The sequence below is a fragment of the Hemiscyllium ocellatum genome, chromosome 46 (assembly GCF_020745735.1).
Source record: "Hemiscyllium ocellatum isolate sHemOce1 chromosome 46, sHemOce1.pat.X.cur, whole genome shotgun sequence".
NCBI lineage: Eukaryota > Metazoa > Chordata > Chondrichthyes > Orectolobiformes > Hemiscylliidae > Hemiscyllium > Hemiscyllium ocellatum.
The window spans coordinates 2,349,630-2,370,363 of record NC_083446.1 but is presented as its reverse complement, the minus strand read 5'-3'; the positions used below and the strand labels follow the sequence as shown (position 1 = coordinate 2,370,363).

At 55.2% G+C, this 20,734-nt stretch overlaps 1 protein-coding gene across 8 annotated transcripts in view; it reads right to left on the bottom strand.

Moving 5' to 3' along the window:
* Window positions 1-20,734, bottom strand: part of LOC132836230 (histone acetyltransferase KAT5) — a 64,416-nt gene that overhangs the window by 31,522 nt on the left and 12,160 nt on the right. Inside the window, exons 4-7 of one of the 8 annotated variants that reach the window (XM_060855561.1) lie at window positions 19,525-19,590; window positions 16,193-16,297; window positions 13,300-13,395; window positions 7,228-7,305 (exon numbers count right to left, since the gene is read on the bottom strand). In XM_060855561.1, the coding sequence (XP_060711544.1) occupies window positions 7,228-7,305; window positions 13,300-13,395; window positions 16,193-16,297; window positions 19,525-19,590 (345 nt within the window). The remainder of the gene's footprint in view (window positions 1-7,227; window positions 7,306-13,299; window positions 13,396-16,192; window positions 16,298-19,524; window positions 19,591-20,734) is intronic. The other 7 variants (XM_060855562.1, XM_060855563.1, XM_060855565.1 and 4 more) reach the window with 7 other exon arrangements.

Genomic DNA, 20,734 nt, shown 5'->3' with positions numbered 1-20,734 from the left:
ACAGTGTACACGGTAACTCCGAGTGTGGGACATAGAGACCGGGGACTGTGTACACGGTAACTCCGAGTGTGGGACATAGAGACAGGGGACTGTGTACACGGTAACTCCGAGTGTGGGACACGGAGACCGGGGAGTGTGTACACGGTAACTCCGAGTGTGGGACACGGGGACTGTGTACACGGTAACTCCGAGTGTGGGACACGGGGACTGTGTACACGGTAACTCCGAGTGTGGGACACGGGGACCGGGGACTGTGTACACGGTAACTCCGAGTGTGGGACACGGAGACCGGGGACTGTGCATGGTGACTGTACGGGACACGGAAACTGGGGAGTGCGTTCACGGTAACTCCGGGCGCGGGACGCAGAGACCGGCGACTGTGTACACGGTAACTCCGAGTGTGGGACACGGGGACTGTGTACACGGTAACTCCGAGTGTGGTATAGGGAGACCGGGGACTGTGTACACGCTAACTCCGAGCATGGGACACGGAGACCGGGGGGTGTGCGCGCGGTAACTCCGAGAGTGGAGACCGGGGAATGTGTGTATGGTAACTTCAAGCTTGGGAGATGGAAACCGAGACCAGGGACAGTGTACACGGTAACTCCGATTGTGGGACACGGGGACCGGGGACTGTGTACACGGTGACTCCGTGCGTGGGACATGGGGACTGTGTACACGGTGACTCCGTGCGTGGGACACGGGCACTGTGGACACGGTAACTCCGAGTGTGGGACACGGGGACCGGGGACTGTGTACACGGTAACTCCGAGTGTGGGACACGGAGACCGGGGGCTGTGCGCGCAGTAACTCCGAGAGTGGAGACCGGGAATGTGTGTATGGTAACTCCCAGCATGGGAGATGGAGACCGAGTCCGGGGACAGTGCGCACATAACTCCGAGCGTGGGATGCGGGGACCGGGGACAGTGTACACGGTAACTCCGAGTGTGGGACATAGAGACAGGGGACTGTGTACACGGTAACTCCGAGCGTGGGACACGGGGACTGTGTACACGGTAACTCCAAGTGTGGTATAGGGAGACCGGGGACTGTGTACACGGAAACTCCAAGTGTGGGACGTGGGGACCGTGTGCGCGGTGACTCCGAGCGTGGGACGCGGGGACCGGGGACAGTGTACACGGAAACTCCAAGTGTGGGACGTGGGGACCGTGTGCGCGGTGACTCCGAGTGTGGGACACGGAGACCGGGGACTGTGTACACGGTAACTCCGAGTGTGGGGCACGGGGACTGTGTACACGGACACTCCGAGTGTGGGACACGGAGACCGGGGACTGTGTACACGGTAACTCCGAGTGTGGGACACGGGGACTGTGTACACGGTAACTCCGAGTGTGGGACGTGGGGACCGTGTGCGCGGTGACTCCCAGCGTGGGACACGGAGACCGGGGACTGTGGACACGGTAACTCCGAGAGTGGAACACGGAGACCGTGGACTGTGTGCACAGTAATTCTGAGAGTGGGACACTGAGACCGGGGACTGTGTACACGGTAACTCCGAGGGTGGGACACGGGGAGTGTGTACACGGTAACAACGAGTGTGGGACGTGGGGACCGTGTGCGCGGTGACTCCGAGCGTGGGACGCGGGGACCGGGGACAGTGTGCACGGTAACTCCGAGTGTGGGACACGGAGACCGGGGACTGTGTGCACGGTAACTCCGAGTGTGGGACACGGAGACCGGGGACTGTGTACACGGTAACTCCGAGTGTGGGACACGGGGACTGTGTACACGGTAACTCCGAGTGTGGGACACGGGGACCGGGGACTGTGTACACGGAAACTCCGAGCGTGGGACACGGAGACCGGGGACTGTGTACACGGAAACTCCGAGCGTGGGACACGGAGACCGGGGACTGTGTACAAGGTAACTCCGAGCGTGGGACGTGGGGACCGTGAGCGCGGTGACTCTGAGCGTGGGATGCGGGGACCGGGGTCTGTGTGCGTGGTGACTGTGCAGGACACGGAAACTGGGGAGTGTGTACACGGTAACTCCGAGCGCGGGACGCAGAGACCGGGGACTGTGTACACGGTAACTCCGAGAGTGGAACACGGAGACCGTGGACTGTGTGCACAGTAACTCCGAGTGTGGGACACGGAGACCGGGGACTGTGTACACGGTAACTCTGAGTGTGGGACACGGGGACTGTGTACACGGTAACTCCGAGTGTGGGACACGGGGACTGTGTACACGGTAACTCCGAGTGTGGGACACGGGGACCGGGGACTGTGCACACGGTAACTCCGAGTGTGGGACACGGGGACTGTGTACACGGTAACTCCGAGTGTGGTATAGGGAGACCGGGGACTGTGTACACGGAAACTCCAAGTGTGGGACGTGGGGACCGTGTGCGCGGTGACTCCGAGCGTGGGACGCGGGGACCGGGGACAGTGTGCACGGTAACTCCGAGTGTGGGACACGGAGACCGGGGACTGTGTGCACGGTAACTCCGAGTGTGGGACACGGAGACCGGGGACTGTGTACACGGTAACTCCGAGTGTGGGACACGGGGACTGTGTACACGGTAACTCCGAGTGTGGGACACGGGGACCGGGGACTGTGTACACGGAAACTCCGAGCGTGGGACACGGAGACCGGGGACTGTGTACACGGAAACTCCGAGCGTGGGACACGGAGACCGGGGACTGTGTACAAGGTAACTCCGAGCGTGGGACGTGGGGACCGTGAGCGCGGTGACTCTGAGCGTGGGATGCGGGGACCGGGGTCTGTGTGCGTGGTGACTGTGCAGGACACGGAAACTGGGGAGTGTGTACACGGTAACTCCGAGCGCGGGACGCAGAGACCGGGGACTGTGTACACGGTAACTCCGAGAGTGGAACACGGAGACCGTGGACTGTGTGCACAGTAACTCCGAGTGTGGGACACGGAGACCGGGGACTGTGTACACGGTAACTCTGAGTGTGGGACACGGGGAGTGTGTACACGGTAACTCCGAGTGTGGGACATAGAGACAGGGGACTGTGTACACGGTAACTCCGAGTGTGGGACATAGAGACAGGGGACTGTGTGCACGGTAACTCCGAGTGTGGGACATAGAGACAGGGGACTGTGTACACGGTAACTCCGAGTGTGGGACATAGAGACAGGGGACTGTGTACACGGTAACTCCGAGTGTGGGACACGGGGACTGTGTACACGGTAACTCCGAGTGTGGGACACGGAGACCGTGGACTGTGTACACGGTAACTCCGAGCGTGGGATGCGGGGACCGGGGACAGTGTACACGGTAACTCCGAGTGTGGGACATAGAGACCGGGGACTGTGTACACGGTAACTCCGAGTGTGGGACATAGAGACAGGGGAGTGTGTACACGGTAACTCCGAGTGTGGGACACGGAGACCGGGGAGTGTGTACACGGTAACTCCGAGTGTGGGACACGGGGACTGTGTACACGGTAACTCCGAGTGTGGGACACGGGGACCGGGGACTGTGTACACGGTAACTCCGAGTGTGGGACACGGAGACCGGGGACTGTGCATGGTGACTGTACGGGACACGGAACCTGGGGAGTGCGTTCACGGTAACTCCGGGCGCGGGACGCAGAGACCGGCGACTGTGTACACGGTAACTCCGAGTGTGGGACTTAGAGACCGGGGACTGTGTACACGGTAACTCCGAGCGTGGGACACGGGGACTGTGTACACGGTAACTCCGAGTGTGGTATAGGGAGACCGGGGACTGTGTACACGCTAACTCCGAGCATGGGACACGGAGACCGGGGGGTGTGCGCGCGGTAACTGCGAGTGTGGGACACGGGGACTGTGTACACGGTAACTGCGAGTGTGGGACACGGGGACTGTGTACACGGTAACTCCGAGTGTGGGACACGGGGACCGGGGACTGTGTACACGGTAACTCCGAGTGTGGGACGCGGGGAACAGGGACTGTGTACAAGGTAACTCCGAGCGTGGGACGTGGGGACCGTGAGCGCGGTGACTCCGAGCGTGGGATGCGGGGACCGGGGTCTGTGTGCGTGGTGACTGTGCGGGACACGGAAACTGGGGAGTGTGTACACGGTAACTCCGAGCGCGGGACGCAGAGACCGGGGACTGTGTACACGGTAACTCCGAGAGTGGAACACGGAGACCGTGGACTGTGTGCACAGTAACTCCGAGTGTGGGACACGGAGACCGGGGACTGCGTACACGGTAACTCCGAGTGTGGGACAAGGAGACCGGGGACTGTGTACACGGTAACTCCGAGTGTGGGACACGGGGACTGTGTACACGGTAACTCCGAGTGTGGGACACAGGGACTGTGTACACGGTAACTTCGAGTGTGGGACAAGGAGACCGGGGACTGTGTACACGGTAACTCTGAGTGTGGGACACAGGGACTGTGTACACAGTAACTCCGAGTGTGGGACACGGGGACTGTGTACACGGTAACTCCGAGCGTGGGACACGGGGACTGTGTACACGGTAACTCCGAGTGTGGGACATGGGGACTGTGTACACGGTAACTCCGAGTGTGGGACACGGGGACTGTGTACACGGTAACTCCGAGTGTGGGACATGGGGACTGTGTACACAGTAACTCCGAGTGTGCTGATAGTGTCATCCCTCTGATTTTATGAAGTTAGTTCCTATCCCTCCTGAGCTCCTCCGCCAAGTCAACACTTATACATTATTAATGAAAACAGAAATTGCTGGAAAAGACAGTGGAGTTAACATTTCGGGCTCAGTCACCCTTCTTAAGAGCTGAGCGTAGCTTGAACTAGGTAGAAATATATGTTATATAGAGGGTTGTGTCTGTGTGTGTTTGTATTTGTGTGTGTGTTTCTGTTTGTATCTGTGCGGGTCTGTCTGTACCTGTGTGCGTGTGTGTGTGTGTGTGTGTGTGTGTGTGTGTGTGCGCGCGTGCATGCGTGCGTGTGTGAGGCGTGACTGTTTTATTCGTCGCTTGATCAGACTGTTTTGTAGACGACGATGTGAAAGTAGGTACTGCAGATGCTGGAGATGAGAGTTAGGATTAGAGTGGTGCTGGAAAAGCTCCTGATGAAGGGCCCCTGCCTGAAACGTTGATTTTTCTGCTCCTCTGATGCTGTCTGACCTGCTGTGCTTTTTCAGCACCACATTAATCTTGTATACGAGTGTGTCTACTGATTTCTCTTCGGTCAGGTGAGATTTGGCATTTGTCTGCATTTTTCCCCCTGTAAAATGCTGTTTATAGTTGACTGTATTTTGTACAGCTTAATTAAAAACAAAGATAGGTGGAGAGAGAGAGAGAGAGAAAAACAGTTGTGCAGTCGAGAGGGTGGGCGGAGGTCCGCCTGGGAGCAGGAATAGTTGCTGATGGAGACTGGTAGTGGCAGTGTGTGACAGCAGTCAATGTGATAACAGGGCCTGGGATGGGGGCGGGAACTGGAGTAAGGACATGGGGGGGGGGGCTCAGGTCCTCAAATTACTCAACTCCATACTGAGTCAATAAAATTACAAGCAGAAAATGAGGTGCTGTTCCTCCAGCTCGTGCGGGGACACTGCAGTAAACCTGAGACAGAGATACTGGCCAGGGAACAAGGTGGGCTGTTAAAGTGACAGGCACCTGGAAGCTCAGGGTCTTTTTTTTAATAAAAAGGACAGAAGGTGGGTGTTCCACAAAACTTCATCTCCCCAATGTCGGTGTTAACTCTGCTCCCACTCCACAGGGATAAACAACGAGGAGTGCAGATGCTGGAAACCAGAGTCGCGATTCGAGTGGTGCTGGAAAAGCACAGCAGGTCAGGCAGCAATCCGAGAAGGGGCAGAGTGGTGCTGGAAAAGCACAGCAGGTCAGGCAGCAATCCGAGAAGGGGCAGAGTGGTGCTGGAAAAGCACAGCAGGTCAGGCAGCAATCTGAGAAGGGGCAGAGTGGTGCTGGAAAAGCACAGCAGGTCAGGCAGCATCCACAGATGTTACCAGACCTAATGAATTCTTTCCCCCAGCAACTACTGATTTTGTTCCCGAGTTCCAGCGTCCACAGTTCTTTGTTTCAGCATTTTACATTCTTAACTGTCCCAAATCCTGTCTCCGTTTAATAAAGTGGTGTTGGCTAGCTCAGAAATGGATGGTGACAGCCGACCCCAGGATTAGGAAAGGGAATGGTTTCTTTTTTCCTGGAATGTTGCGTTCGCTTGGCCAATGCCCACTGTCTCCTTTCCCTCTGAGCTGACAAAAGGGTTCTCACACCAGGCCCAAAGAGGCGGCAAGGAGAGACCGGAGACGCTGTGGGACCGTTCCCCTCGGAGCAGGGAAGGCTCGGCAGGAGACTGGCTCGTGGCATTCGGAATCAAGAAGGGGGCTGTCGGATCGAGTCAGTGAGGGAAGAGACTGTTCCCAGAGGCTGGAGAGTCAGTTACTGGAGGGACTTGAGATCGAAGGGAACCGGGAACAGAACTCAAGCGAGAGGGGGAGGGAGGGCGAGATGGCGAGAGTGTTTTATTTGAGGCAGTGAGTTGTTGTGATCTGGGACGCGCTCCTGAAAGGGCGGATTCAACAGAAACGTCCAAAAGTGTTGATGACAATCAGGGGAACATTGGGAAAGGAGGTCAAGACCAGAAGGAGGGGTTCTCACTGGAGGGATCATACAAAGAGCTGGCACAAGCTCAGTGGGCTGAATGGCCTCTTCCTGTGCAATACACACTAATAAAGAAAGACACTTAGTAAAGGCAGCACGGTGCTCAGTGGTCAGCACTGCTGCCTCCCAGCGCCAGGGAGCCAGGTTCGATCCCACCCTCGGGTGACTGTCTGTGTGGCGTTTGCACGTTCTCCCCGGGTCTGCGTGGGTTTCCTCCAGGTGCTCCGGTTTCCTCCCACAGTCACAAAGATGTGCAGGTTAGAGTGGATTGACCATTGTGTCCAGGAATGGGCAGGCTGGGTGGGTTAGCCAGCAGAGATGTAGGGTTACAGGAAGAGGTTAGAAAGGGTGGATGCTCTTTGCAGGGTCGGTATAGGCCCAATGGGCCGAGTGACCTCTTTCCACACTGTAGGAATTCTGCAAAGTGGACTGGGACCCAGCAAACACCCAGTTATTCAGGGAAATTCACAGGTGTCCTTCAGGGACAGAAATCTGCTGTCTTCCCAAACTTCAGGCCATCCCAAAATATGTTGCTGGCAACCAAGTCTGTGATGTTGTTTGAGGATACTGTGTGGGGCACAGGGCAGAGCAGGCAGGCAGGATACCAGAGAGGGCACGTCGCACAGACTCACCTCATCAGTCCCCAGGCAGCCAGCTTTCCTCTTCCGCCCAGTGACCACCGACACTGCTCTCCTCACCGAACCATTCTGCTGCAGGGAACACACCGTTTCAAGTTCAATGGAAATTCAAAGGCTGCACTTGTGTCAGAGCGAGCGAACAGCAGAACAAACTGGCACCATGGGAAATTGTCCCATAGTGCCCAGGGTTGTGCAGGTTAGGGTGGGTTGGCCATGGGAAATTGTCCCATAGTGCCTAGGGATGTGCAGGCTAGGGTGGGTTGGCCATGGGAAATTGTCACATAGTGCCCAGGGATGTGCAGGTTAGGGTGGGTTGGCCGTGGGACATTATCCCATAGTGCCCAGGGATGTGCAGGTTAGAGTGGATTGGCCATGGAGAATTGTCCCATAGTATCCAGGGATGTGCAGGTTAGGGTGGATTGGCCATGGGAAATTGTCCCATAGTGCCCAGGGATGTGCAGGTTAGGGTGGATTGGCCATGGGAAATTGTCCCATAGTGCTGAGGGATGTGCAGGATGGGGTGGATTGGCCATGGGAAATTGTCCCATAGTGCCCAGGGATTAGCAGGTTAGGGTGGATTGGCCATGGGAAATTGTCCCATAGTGCCCAGGGATGTGCAGGTTAGGGTGGATTGGCCATGGGAAATTGTCCCATTGTGTCCAGGGATGTGCAGGTTAGGGTGGATTGGCCATGGGAAATTGTCCCATAGTGCCCAGGGATGTGCATGTTCGGGTGGATTGGCCAAGGGAAATTATCCCATAGTGCCCAGGGATTAGCAGGTTAGGGTGGATTGGCCATGGGAAATTGTCCCATTGTGTCCAGGGATGTGCAGGTTAGGGTGGATTGGCCATATGAAATTGTCCCATAGTGCCCAGGTATGTGCAGGATGGGGTGGATTGGCCATGGGAAATTGTCCCATAGTGCCCAGGGATGAGCAGGTTAGGGTGGATTGGCCATGGGAAATTGTCCCATAGTGCCCAGGGATGTGCATGTTAGGGTGGATTGGCCATGGGAAATTGTCCCGTAGACCCCAGGGATGTGCAGGTTAAGGTGGATTGGCCATGGGAAATTGTCCCATAGTGCCCAGGGATGTGCATGTTAGGGTGGATTGGCCATGGGAAATTGTCCCGTAGACCCCAGGGATGTGCAGGTTAAGGTGGATTGGCCATGTGAAATTGTCCCATAGTGCCCAGGTATGTGCAGGATGGGGTGGATTGGCCATGGGAAATTGTCCCATAGTCCCCAGGGATGTGCAGGATGGGGTGGATTGGCCATGGGAAATTCTCCCATAGAGCCGAGGTATGTGCAGGTTCGGGTGGATTGGCCATGTGAAATTGTCCCATAGTGCCCAGGGATGTGCAGGTTAGAGTGTATTGGCCAGGGAAATTGTTCCATAGTGCCCAGGGATGTGCAGGTTTGGGTGGATTGGCCATGGGAAATTGTCCCATAGTGCCCAGGGATGTGCAGGTTAGAGTGTATTAGCCAGGGAAATTGTCCCATAGTGCCCAGGGATGTGCAGGTTTGGGTGGATTGGCCATGGGAAATTGTCCCATAGTGCCCAGGTATGTGCAGGTTTGGGTGGACTGGCCACGTGAAATTGTCCCATAATGCCCAGGGATGTGCAGGTTAGGGTGGATTGGCCATGGGAAATTGTCCCATACTGCCGAGAGATGTGCAGATTAGGGTGGAGTGGCCATGGGAAATCGTCCCATAGTGCCCAGGGATGAGAAGGTCAGGGTGGATTGGCCATGGGAAATTGTCCCATCGTGCAAAGGGATGTGCAGGTTAGGGTGGATTGGCCATGGGAAATTGTCCCATAGTGCTGAGGGATGTGCAGGATGGGGTGGATTGGCCATGGGAAATTATCCCATAGTGCCCAGGGATTAGCAGGTTAGGATGGATTGGCCATGGGAAATTGTCCCATAATGCCCAGGGATGTGCAGGTTAGGGTGGATTGGCCATGGGAAATTGTCCCACAGAGTCCAGCGATGTGCAGGTCAGGGTGGATTGGCCATGGGAAATTATCCCATGATGTGCAGGTTAGGGTGGATTGACCATGGGAAATTGTCCCATAATGCCCAGGTATGTGCAGGTTTGGGTGGACTGGCCATGTGAAATTGTCCCATAATGCCCAGGGATGTGCAGGTTAGGGTGGATTGGCCATGGGAAATTGTCCCACAGAGTCCAGGGATGTGCAGGTTAGGGTGGATTGGCCATGGGAAGTTGTCCCATAGTCCCCAGGGATGTGCAGGTTAGGGTGTATTGGCCATGGGAAATTGTCCCATACTGCCGAGAGATGTGCAGATTAGGGTGGAGTGGCCATGGGAAATCGTCCCATAGTGCCCAGGGATTAGCAGGTCAGGGTGGATTGGCCATGGGAAATTGTCCCATAGTGCCCAGGGATGTGCAGGTTTGGGTGGATTGGCCATGTGAAATTGTCCCATAATGCCCAGGGATGTGCAGGTTAGGGTGGATTGGCCATGGGAAATTGTCCCACAGAGTCCAGGGATGTGCAGGTTAGGGTGGATTGGCCATGGGAAATTGTCCCATAGTGCCCAGGGATGTGCAGGTTTGGGTGGATCGGCCATGTGAAATTGTCCCATAGTGCCCAGGGATGTGCAGGTTAGAGTGTATTGGCCATGGGAAATTGTTCCATAGTGCCCAGGGATGTGCAGGTTTGGGTGGATTGGCCATGGGAAATTGTCCCATAGTGCCCAGGGATGTGCAGGTTAGAGTGTATTGGCCAGGGAAATTGTCCCATAGTGCCCAGGGATGTGCAGGTTAGGGTGGATTGGCCATGGGAAATTGTCCCACAGAGTCCAGGGATGAGAAGGTCAGGGTGGATTGGCCATGGGAAATTCTCCCATAGTGCACAGGGATGTGCAGGTTAGGGTGGATTGGCCATGGGAAATTGTCCCATAGTGCCCAGGGATGTGCAAGATAGGGTGGATTGGCCATGGGAAATTGTCCCATAGTGCCCAGGGATGTGCAAGATAGGGTGGATTGGCCATGGGAAATTGTCCCATAGTGCCCAGGTATGTGCAGGTTCGGGTGGTTTGGCCATGGGAAATTGTCCCATACTGCCGAGAGATGTGCAGATTAGGGTGGAGTGGCCATGGGAAATCGTCCCATAGTGCCCAGGGATGAGAAGGTCAGGGTGGATTGGCCATGGGAAATTGACCCATCGTGCAAAGGGATGTGCAGGATGGGGTGGATTGGCCATGGGAAATTCTCCCATAGTGCACAGGGATGTGCAGGTTAGGGTGGATTGGCCATGGGAAATTGTCCCACAGTGCCCAGGGATGTACAGGTTAGGGTGGATTGGCCGTAGGAAATTGTCCCATAATGCCCAGAGATGGGCAGGTTAGGGTGTGTTGGCCATGGGAAATTGTCCCACAGAGTCCAGGGATGTGCAGGTTGGGGTGGATTGGCCATGGGAAGTTGACCCATAGTCCCCAGGGATGTGCAGGTTAGGATGTATTGGCCATGGGAAATTGTCCCATACTGCCGAGAGATGTGCAGATTAGGGTGGAGTGGCCATGGGAAATCGTCCCATAGTGCCCAGGGATGAGAAGGTCAGGGTGGATTGGCCATGGGAAATTGACCCATCGTGCCCAGGGATGTGCAGGTTAGAGTGGATTGGCCATGGAGAATTGTCCCATAGTGCTGAGGGATGTGCAGGATGGGGTGGATTGGCCATGGGAAATTGTCCCATAGTGCCCAGGGATGTGCATGTTCAGCTGCATTGACCATGGGAAATTGTCCCGTAGATCCCAGGGATGTGCAGGTTAAGGTGGATTGGTCATGGGAAATTGTCCCATAGTGCCCAGGTATGTGCAGGATGGGGTGGATTGGCCATGGGAAATTCTCCCATAGAACCCAGGTATGTGCAGGTTCGGGTGGATTGGCCATGTGAAATTGTCCCATAGGGCCCAGGGATGTGCAGGTTTGAGTGTATTGGCCAGGGAAATTGTTCCATAGTGCCCAGGGATGTGCAGGTTCGGGTGGATTGGCCATGGGAAATTGTCGCATAATGCCCAGAGATGTGCAGGTTAGGGTGGATTGGCCATGGGAAATTGTCCCATACTGCCGAGAGATGTGCAGATTAGGGTGGAGTGGCCATGGGAAATCGTCCCATAGTGCCCAGGGATGAGAAGGTCAGGGTGGATTGGCCATGGGAAATTGTCCCATAGTCCCCAGGGATGTGCAGGATGGGGTGGATTGGCCATGGGAAATTCTCCCATAGAGCCCAGGTATGTTAAGGTTCGGGTGGATTGGCCATGTGAAATTGACCCATAGTGCACAGGGATGTGCAGGTTAGGGTGGATTGGCCATGGAGAATTGTCCCATAGTATCCAGGGATGTGCAGGATGGGGTGGATTGGCCATGGGAAATTGTCCCATAGTGCTGAGGGATGTGCAGGATGGGGTGGATTGGCCATGGAAAATTATCCCATCGTGCCCAGGGATGTGCAGGTTAGGGTGGATTGGCCATGGGAAATTGTCCCATTGTGTACAGGGATGTGCAGGTTAGGGTGGATTGGCCATGGGAAATTGTCCCATAGTGCCCAGGGATTTGCAGGATGGGGTGGATTGGCCATGGGAAATTGTCCCATAGTCCCCAGGGATGTGCAGGATGGGGTGGATTGGCCATGGGAAATTCTCCCATAGAGCCCAGGTATGTTAAGGTTCGGGTGGATTGGCCATGTGAAATTGTCCCATAGTGCCCAGGGATGTGCAGGTTTGGGTGGATTGGCCATGGGAAATTGTCCCATAATGCCCAGGGATGTGCAGGTTAGGGTGGATTGGCCATGGGAAATTGTCCCATAATGCCCAGCTATGTGCAGGTTTGGGTGGATTGGCCATGGGAAATTGTCCCATAATGCCCAGGGATGTGCAGGTTAGGGTGGATTGGCCATGGTAAATTGTCCCACAGAGTCCAGGGATGTGCAGGTTAGGGTGTATTGGCCATGGGAAATTGTCCCATACTGCCGAGAGATGTGCAGGTTAGGGTGGATTGGCCATGGGAAATTGACCCATCGTGCAAAGGGATGTGCAGGATGGGGTGGATTGGCCATGGGAAATTCTCCCATAGTGCCCAGGGATGTGCAGGTTAGGGTGGATTGGCCATGGGAAATTGTCCCATAGTGTCCAGGGATGTGCAGGTTAGGGTGGATTGGCCATGGGAAATTGTCCCATACTGCCGAGAGATGTGCAGGTTAGGGTGGATTGGCCATGGGAATTTGACCCATCGTGCAAAGGGATGTGCAGGATGGGGTGGATTGGCCATGGGAAATTCTCCCATAGTGCACAGGGATGTGCAGGTTAGGGTGGATTGGCCATGGGAAATTGTCCCATAGTGTCCAGGGATGTGCAGGTTAGGGTGGATTGGCCATGGAGAATTGTCCCATAGTGTCCAGGGATGTGCAGGTTAGGGTGGATTGGCCGTGGGAAATTGTCCCATAGTGCTGAGGGATGTGCAGGATGGGGTGGATTGGCAATGGGAAATTGTCCCATAGTCCCCAAGGATGTGCAGGTTAGGGTGGATTGGCCATGGGAAATTGTCCCATAGTCCCCAGGGATGTGCAGGTTCGGGTGGATTGGCCATGGGAAATTGTCCCACAGTGCCCAGGGATGTGCAGGTTCGGGTGGATTGGCCATGGGAAATTGTCCCACAGTGCCCAGGGATGTGCAGGTTAGGGTGGTGGGGGTGGTGACGTCGATATCCGAATGATCTCTTTCCACACTGTAGGGATTCTGCGAAGTGGACTGGGATCCAGCAAATACCCAGTGGGTCTAGCTGCATCGCGAGTGCCGTTTCGGGACAGAAGTGTGCTGTCCTTCCTTGGCCTGGTCTCCGAATGATTCTGGCAGTGTGGCTGTCTCTCAACTCTCCACATCCTGTGAATGACCATCTCCATCCAGGGAAGTGCCAGTGTTGGACGGTGGGATAAGTAGAAGGATATGCTGACTGTCTGTGATAGGGAGGGCTGGAATGAGGAGCATTAACACTGGCAACTGAACCCTGTCCCCCCCCCCACCCCAATACCCCGCATCTCAAACTCACCTGTGCAAAGACGGGGGTGGGTATTTCTGGAGCTGGAGCCACTGGAGTTGCTGGGGAGCACTGGGTTGTAAGAGAAACAGCCTCCAACTTCCTCTTCTGCAAGGGAATGCAGAAAATTTCTCACGTGAAGATTTCTGTCAGACGCACTGAGGCCACCCACAACCTTCCCCCCCCACCCCCATCTCCCCTCCTCCCACTCCCCCCCCCCACCTTCTCTGCGTAACTTTCCAAGCTTGCCAGCACTGCACTCTGTCCAGATCAGACCTTTATTTCACGGCAGTGACCGACAGGGCCAGGGGAGGAGAGAGGGAGGGAGATGGATGCGGGGCAGCTTGTAGACTGGGGCAGGAAGGAGCGAGAAGGGCTGGGAGGTCTCCCCCTGCCTCTCCCACCACAGGGCACTGGGAAGGCAGAGTTAGGGGACAGGGTCTACAGTCTGGTTGGGTGAGGTAAAGGTGGGGGGGGGGGGGGGGGGGGGGAGAGAGACAGTGAACCTGGTGAAGTCCCGCACATACCCATCCATGCAAGACATCCCCCAAGGTCATAGAGGGGGGGATAGATGGTTGAGACAGCTTTACAGGAGACTGTCTGGTCACTGCATCTCCTCAGTCTTGCAAAATTGAGGGCTGGTGTTGGGGGTGGGGGGTGGGGGTCACAGTGCCAGAATCTGTGCAGAGTCCACCACCATCACCGACTCCACCAGACCCAGGTACTCCAGTGAGATTCAGGTTCCGCAGCAGCTGAGTGGCAGTGTCGGGTCCCTGCCCCCTCCTGGGCGGTGGTCAGGGAGAGGTCAGCAGCTGAGGTGACAGGAACGCATCGCTGAGATGCTGAGCGATTCAGGCAATGCTGCTGTCTGACACAGAACACGGGGGCCACCGCTCTTCAAACAAACCCAACATTTCCACAGGCACTTGCCAGGCTCACTGGCAACTTCCTTTTGCGTTGTTATTTGGAAAGGATGACCAAGCAGCAGCAAGGACATGAGACGTGGTGTTGCTGGTCCAGTCAGCCAGGGCATGCCCTGGGAACACGGGTCTCAACGGCCCTGGCACAGCTGATCAAGTCTAGATTAACTCCTGAATAAAATCCTAAATCGAAAGCTAGTCTCAGTGAAGGTGACCACAAAACCGTCATCAGGTGTAAAAAGCCGTCTGCCTGGCTCACTGACCTCCTTTCAGGAAAGAAACCTCCAGGCTGATGAACTCACAACTGCCCTCTGAGATGGCACAGTGGGCCACTTCACTCAAGGGGCAATTAGGGCCAGGGCGACCAATGTGATTCTGGCCTGTGAAATGCTAATCCCTTGAACATATACAAGGAGCAGAGCAGGCGAGACTCCTACATCGAGAAACCATTCAGTCCCCGAGAGGGTTCATTCACCTCGGGAGAAAAGTCATCACAGCATGAGGCAAAACTAACAGAACTCTCACCCCCGTCACCCTCAGATCCTGGCAAGTAACTTCCACAGGGGTACTTCACAACAAAATAACATCGTACTGCTGCCCACTTGTCTGCAGGGAGCCATTTCCCCCAATTCTACATCAGCAAAGGATCTGGAAACCTCGAGCTGCATTCCCACTGCCCCCTTTCCCCCATCAGGCTCGCTGAGGGATAACCCGGCCTGTCAAGGGGGAAGGTTTGGAGATTTCTGTTGGGTGAGGATGTTGAGTGATACTGGGGGGGGGTAACAGGTATGAAAGGGCTAAGTGGACCTCCTGCTGGTCCCACATAATAGGCAGAAGGAGGGGGCTGGCTCAAGGGGCTGAAGGATCTCTTTGTTCCCATAGAAATGGTCCAAGTTGGGGGGAGGGAGGTGGGGTTGGAGATGTTGAATGGCCTCCTGTTCCTGAACTAAGGAATACCCAGTAGTAACAGCGTCTGCTGGCTGAAAGCAGGTAAAGGATTTAGAAAGCAGTGGGTTTGAAAAGAACCTTGTCCCTATTAACCGATGTGTGTGTGAGAGACTGCCAGTGGAAGGTGAAGGATTCAGGAACAAGCTGGTGACTAGTCAGATGGCTCACTGGGCCAGGGTGGGGGGGACACAGGATGGAAGGGCAGGCCGGACTTCAAATTGGACGCAAAGTCAGCGAGTTTGCCAGAGTGAAAGGTCGTCTGGGCTACAGTCTAGAACGCACCTGACCAGGTTACAGAAAGCAAGGAGTTAAAGCAAAGATACACTCAAATCATTGGGAACATCGCAAAACATTTCTCTTCCCCCATTCAGCCTCTGTCTCCTGTCAGATATATTCACCACCATTGTGCACATTCTGCCCAAAGGACCCCAAACTGGGCAGTTCCCACGTAAACAGGTCACACTGTCACCAGTGGAGGTGCTGCTGGGCCGTGACATGTTTACTTAGAGAGTTCCCATTGTAAATGTGGACAGCAGGCCTGGCCAAAGGTAGTACGGCAGTGTGACATAGAGCACAGGTCTGGGAGCAGTTACAGTCATCTAATCCAACACGAGGAGAGGTTACAGTAGTATAACCCAACGGCACTCACTCCTTGGACGATGGACACATTTAAACTCAAAGAGCAGAGGACTGATCTCCCACCAGGGCCCTGCAGCTTTCTCCCCTGTATCTCCAGCCTGCAGGGATTGTATTGGATGGACACTTGCTGGCACCCAGGGATGACAGGTCAGATACCGGACTGTGGCGCTAAGGTTTGGGGCTACAGTGGTTGTGCACACGGCAACTTAACAGAAAGCCACGGAGACATTTAAATGGGTGGCTCTGGAGCCGATGTATTGGGCATCCGATCCGAGAGAGAGTGTGGGGGGCAGTAACAATCCAGAAAGTGGGTACTACGGGGCTAGAAAGGGGTTAAATTGCATCACAACTGACTCGAATCACCAGCAAGCGGTCAAACAAGTATAAAGGCAACTCACGGATAACAAATTTTTTGTGACGTTTTCGATGCTGTTGGTCCTGTCTGGTATCTTCACGACAGAGACCCTTTGTAAACTAGCACTTGAGGCTAAGTAAGGCAAGCCCTGCTCCACACAATACCATAGAAGGGGGAGAAAGAGACACAACAGGTTATCCTGGTAGAGTGACCAATGGCAGCCTGACTGATGCTCAGCTGGTCTCCAAATCCCCACTGTGGCCTCCTCCCTATCGCTGTCACCTCCGCCAGCCCCTACAACCCTCCAAGATCTCTGTGCTCCTCCAACTCCAGCCTCTTGGGCATCCACCGCTTTCCATTGGCCCACCACTGGTTCCTTCAGCTGCCTGAGACATCAAGCTGTGGAACTCCCTCAGTAAACCTCTCTGGCCCTCTCTCCTCCTTTACACTGAGCGAGCCCCTGATATCGCCCTCATTCTGCCTGAGATTTACGTTCCTGTGAAGTGTCTTAGGAAACCGACATCGAGACATGGTGGACAGTGGGATTCCGATACTCCACGGCCTAGGGACCGGGAAGTCAGACTCTCTCGACATGAAGGCTCCATTCAGGCAGGAGGGGAGCCGCTAGATGAATCAGTTGGTCACTCAAGCACTAACAGTCCCCACCCCAGCCATAAAAGTTGCTGCTCCCCCAGCTACTGACCTGAACCAGGCTACCTGTTGTACAGGGACCCATTACCATTGTACAACTTGATCCTAAGACTATGCAATGGGTTTCTGACAGGGGCTCATCCAAATACGGTGCTGGCTTCACCAAACACTTGCACACAGCTAAGGATTGGGGAGGCATGGGGAGAGGGACACTGCTTTCTCATTCGAACCCCCTCCCTCGCCCATCAATACTGGTGTAATTATAGTCTCCTCCCCCCATCACCTACCCACAGTGAGAGACTTGCATTTATATGAGAAAGGAAAGCCCCTTTCACCACTTGCAGGGCAGGACCCCAATGTAGGGAATGTGGCTGTCACACTGGCACAGAAACAGACGGCTGTTGGTCCAGGGGGTAAGGTCTTGGCACCAGGGAGAACTCTACTGATGAGTTGCTGCCACGTTAAAGCAGGGTGGCTGGCCCACTGTAATAGCAAAGGAAAAACCCCAGGATCCAGAAATCCATTCACAGAGGGCCCAGTCTGCTTGTGGGTCATAGTCAACTGAACATTGCTAAGCTACTCACAGACAAAGTACAATACACAGCAGGACTGTACAAGGTACGTAAGGCTCCTATTTCTCCAGCTCCTTTCCCCACCTCAGGGTGCCTCACAGCTCCACAGCCAAGTCCAGACTTTACAGAAGGAAATGTAGCAGCCGGACACAAAGCAACAGCCCACAATTAAATAAATGACCAGATACTCTCTATCTGTAGCACTGGTCACAGGGATTACCAGTGAGGGCAGTGGGTGAACTCTCTCACTTTTACAAAATAGCAACTGGGGATTATTTCACTTACATGCGAGAAGGGGCCCATCAAAAATAAAAGGGACACCCCTCCCCCATCAAAATGGCAACGCTGCCCTGGCCCGGCACTGTGCTGGGAGTGCTGACCTGGAATACGGGACTCAGGCCTCCAGCATGGGGCTAACACTCAGAGCCTTGGGATTCAGAAGGGAAGAGTGATCACCCCCAGACTCACCAGGTGGTGTTCAGGAGTGAGAAGCTGGAGAGTTTTAACATGCTGTCCCCTTCACCCAGCCCAAAGCAGGCAAGCGATTCATCCATTAAACCCAGGGCATTGTTTCAGGGAACTGAGCACTTCAGTTGGTTAAAACTACCCCGACTCGACTTTGTCAGTCCCACTCTCAATCATCAAGGAGATGTTAGCTGAGGCCAGGGCTCACACAGGGAAAAGGGGCCAGATCCCTGGGCATCTGTGATCTCAGCACCATCCCCATCCCACCCTGAACTCCCTCATCAATTCAAAACCTCTAACTCTGTCTTGAATGTACCTCGTGGCCCAGACTCCACTGGTCTTTGATGGAAGAGTATTCTACAAACTCATGACCCTAGGAGTCAAGGGATTCCTCCTCCTCTTCATAGACCCCAGCATCCCTCCCCCCCCCCCCCTCCCCATCCTGAGGGTGTGTCTCCTTGTTCTAGACATCCCCTGTGATGGGGATCATCCTCTCAGGACTTTATATGTTTCAATAAGATCATCTCCCAGTATTCCAAACTCTTAACGGATACTAGCCTAACACTGATCCAATGACTGTCCCCAACTTGACCCAACACAGAACACTGTCCCAAGTCGTTGGAATCATAGAATCCCTACAATGTTACACCAAGTCCATACTGACCCTTCTAACAGCATCCCTCCTTGACTTACCCTATCCCTGCATTTCCCACCTACACATCCCTGGTCACTGCAAGGCACTGTAGCACAGCCAGTCCATCTAACCTTCACACCTTTGGATTGTGAGAGGAACCCCCATGCAGACACGGGGAGAATGGGCAACTTCCACACAGACAGTTGCCTGAGGGTGGACTCGAACCTGGGACCCTGACGCTGTAACGCAGCAAGGCTAGCCACTGAGCCACCGTGCCACCCGTTCCTGCTAGGAAAATAGGCAGGCCTTGTTAATGGGTGAAGGGAGATGAGGAAATAGTGAGTGGAAGATGTGGTGAGCCCAATTCCACCATTCAGTCAGTTAGCTCACAACTAAACTCCGTCTCCCCACTTTGATCCTGCAACTTCGAAAACCCATCCCCCCAGTTACAAAGAAAAAAACCGGATTAATCTCAGTTTTGACATTTCCCAGTGGGCAGCCCCTGCCTGGAGATTCCCCACCCTATGGACCCTAACGAATCCTTCTCACCAACCCCAGGCTGGGGCTGTTCACCATCAACACCACATTGACCCTGTTCTATTTTACCAAATCACCCCAAAGCCCGAGATGCAGTCACCCCTTAACCTTCGACACTCGGGGGAATGGAAGCCTAGTCTGTGGGACCACCCCAACCCCTCCATCACTGAGGCTGGTGAACTTTTATCCAAACTAGCAGGGAGCTATGATGCGGCTGAACTGTAAACAATCAGTAGGAGGAATGAAGAGGGACAAATAACCCCTGCCAGTCTCTGCAGTGATGTGGAGGCAGAGTACAGAGTCAGGGAGGTCATTAAGATGTCCTCCAATAAAGCCCGGGGTGACTGGTGAGAGGGGAGGGGGGCAGGTAGAGGTAATGGGGACCAGCAATCATCAAAAGACAAGCAATTTAAACGGCTGTGGCTGGGATTGAAGCACTGCACTGACTGTCATTAATAACATTAACTGGAAGGTAGAGACAGCCCTCTTGGAACAGGATTAAGAAATCTGCAGTACCGGTGTTGGAATGGTTTTGCCAATCCCTGCTGCTGATGTGTGCAGTGAAAGATCGAGTGTCTTCTTCTGAGGAGGAATAGAGATTAGGTTACTCACGTACACGGTCCAACAACACAAATACGGCTGCTTTTGCCAGGCTTCAACACATTCCAGGGCCTCGCTACCCCGCCCTCGCTCCTGCTGCCTCCAATACCTCCCCTCCCCACCACCACCCCCCCTCCTCCCCACCACCGACTCCACCCCATATCCTCACCCCCTCTCTCTCTCTCCAACTCAATCCCGGCCAGGAGAAACACCCCCGTGGCCACCCAACTGAGACCAGCTCATGCAGCAAGTAGCAAGGGGCAGAGGTGTTTGGGTGGGGATTGGGGGTGGGGAGGGTCTAAGAGATCATTAAAAGCTCACAGACAAGGATAACAGAAACCAGAACTGAACGAGGCGAAGGGGAAGTCGGCCGTGACGTTGAGGGGCCTGGGGTCTGTAGCTGAAAGGTATACACAAAACCCTGGTCAGACTTCACCTGCAGTCACTGTGCTCAGTCCCTGACCTCAGGATGGGGAGGGGGGCGGGGGATAAAGAAGGGGGGAAACTGGGGGCAGGGGCAGCCCAGATTCGCCAGAATCTTTATTGGCTGGAAAAGAGCTGCAGGGGCATCCTGAGGACGTGAAAGGTGCTACATAAATGCAAGGTGTTCCCAGTGAACCCAAATAACTCTGTTCTTACCTCATGCTGTCCATCACCCTCTCCCACTGTCCGTCACCACCTCCCCCACCCTCTCCCCCAGCCTGTCCGTCACCACCTCCCCCACCCTCTCCCCCAGCCTGTGCGTCACCCCCTCCCCCACCCTCTCCCCCACCCTGTCCGTCACCACCTCCCCCACCCTCTCCCCCACCCTGTCCGTCACCACCTCCCCCACCCTCTCCCCCAGCCTGTCCGTCACCACCTCCCCCACCCTCTCCCCCACCCTGTCCGTCACCACCTCCCCCACCCTCTCCCCCAGCCTGTCCGTCACCACCTCCCCCACCCCATCCCCACCCTGTCCGTCACCACCTCCCCCACCCTCTCCCCCAGCCTGTCCGTCACCACCTCCCTCACCCTCTCCCCCAGCCTGTCCATCACCACCTCCCCCACCCACTCCCCCAGCCTGTCCGCCATCCCCTCCCCCACCCTCTCCCCCAGCCTGTCTGCCATCCCCTCCCCCACCCTCTCC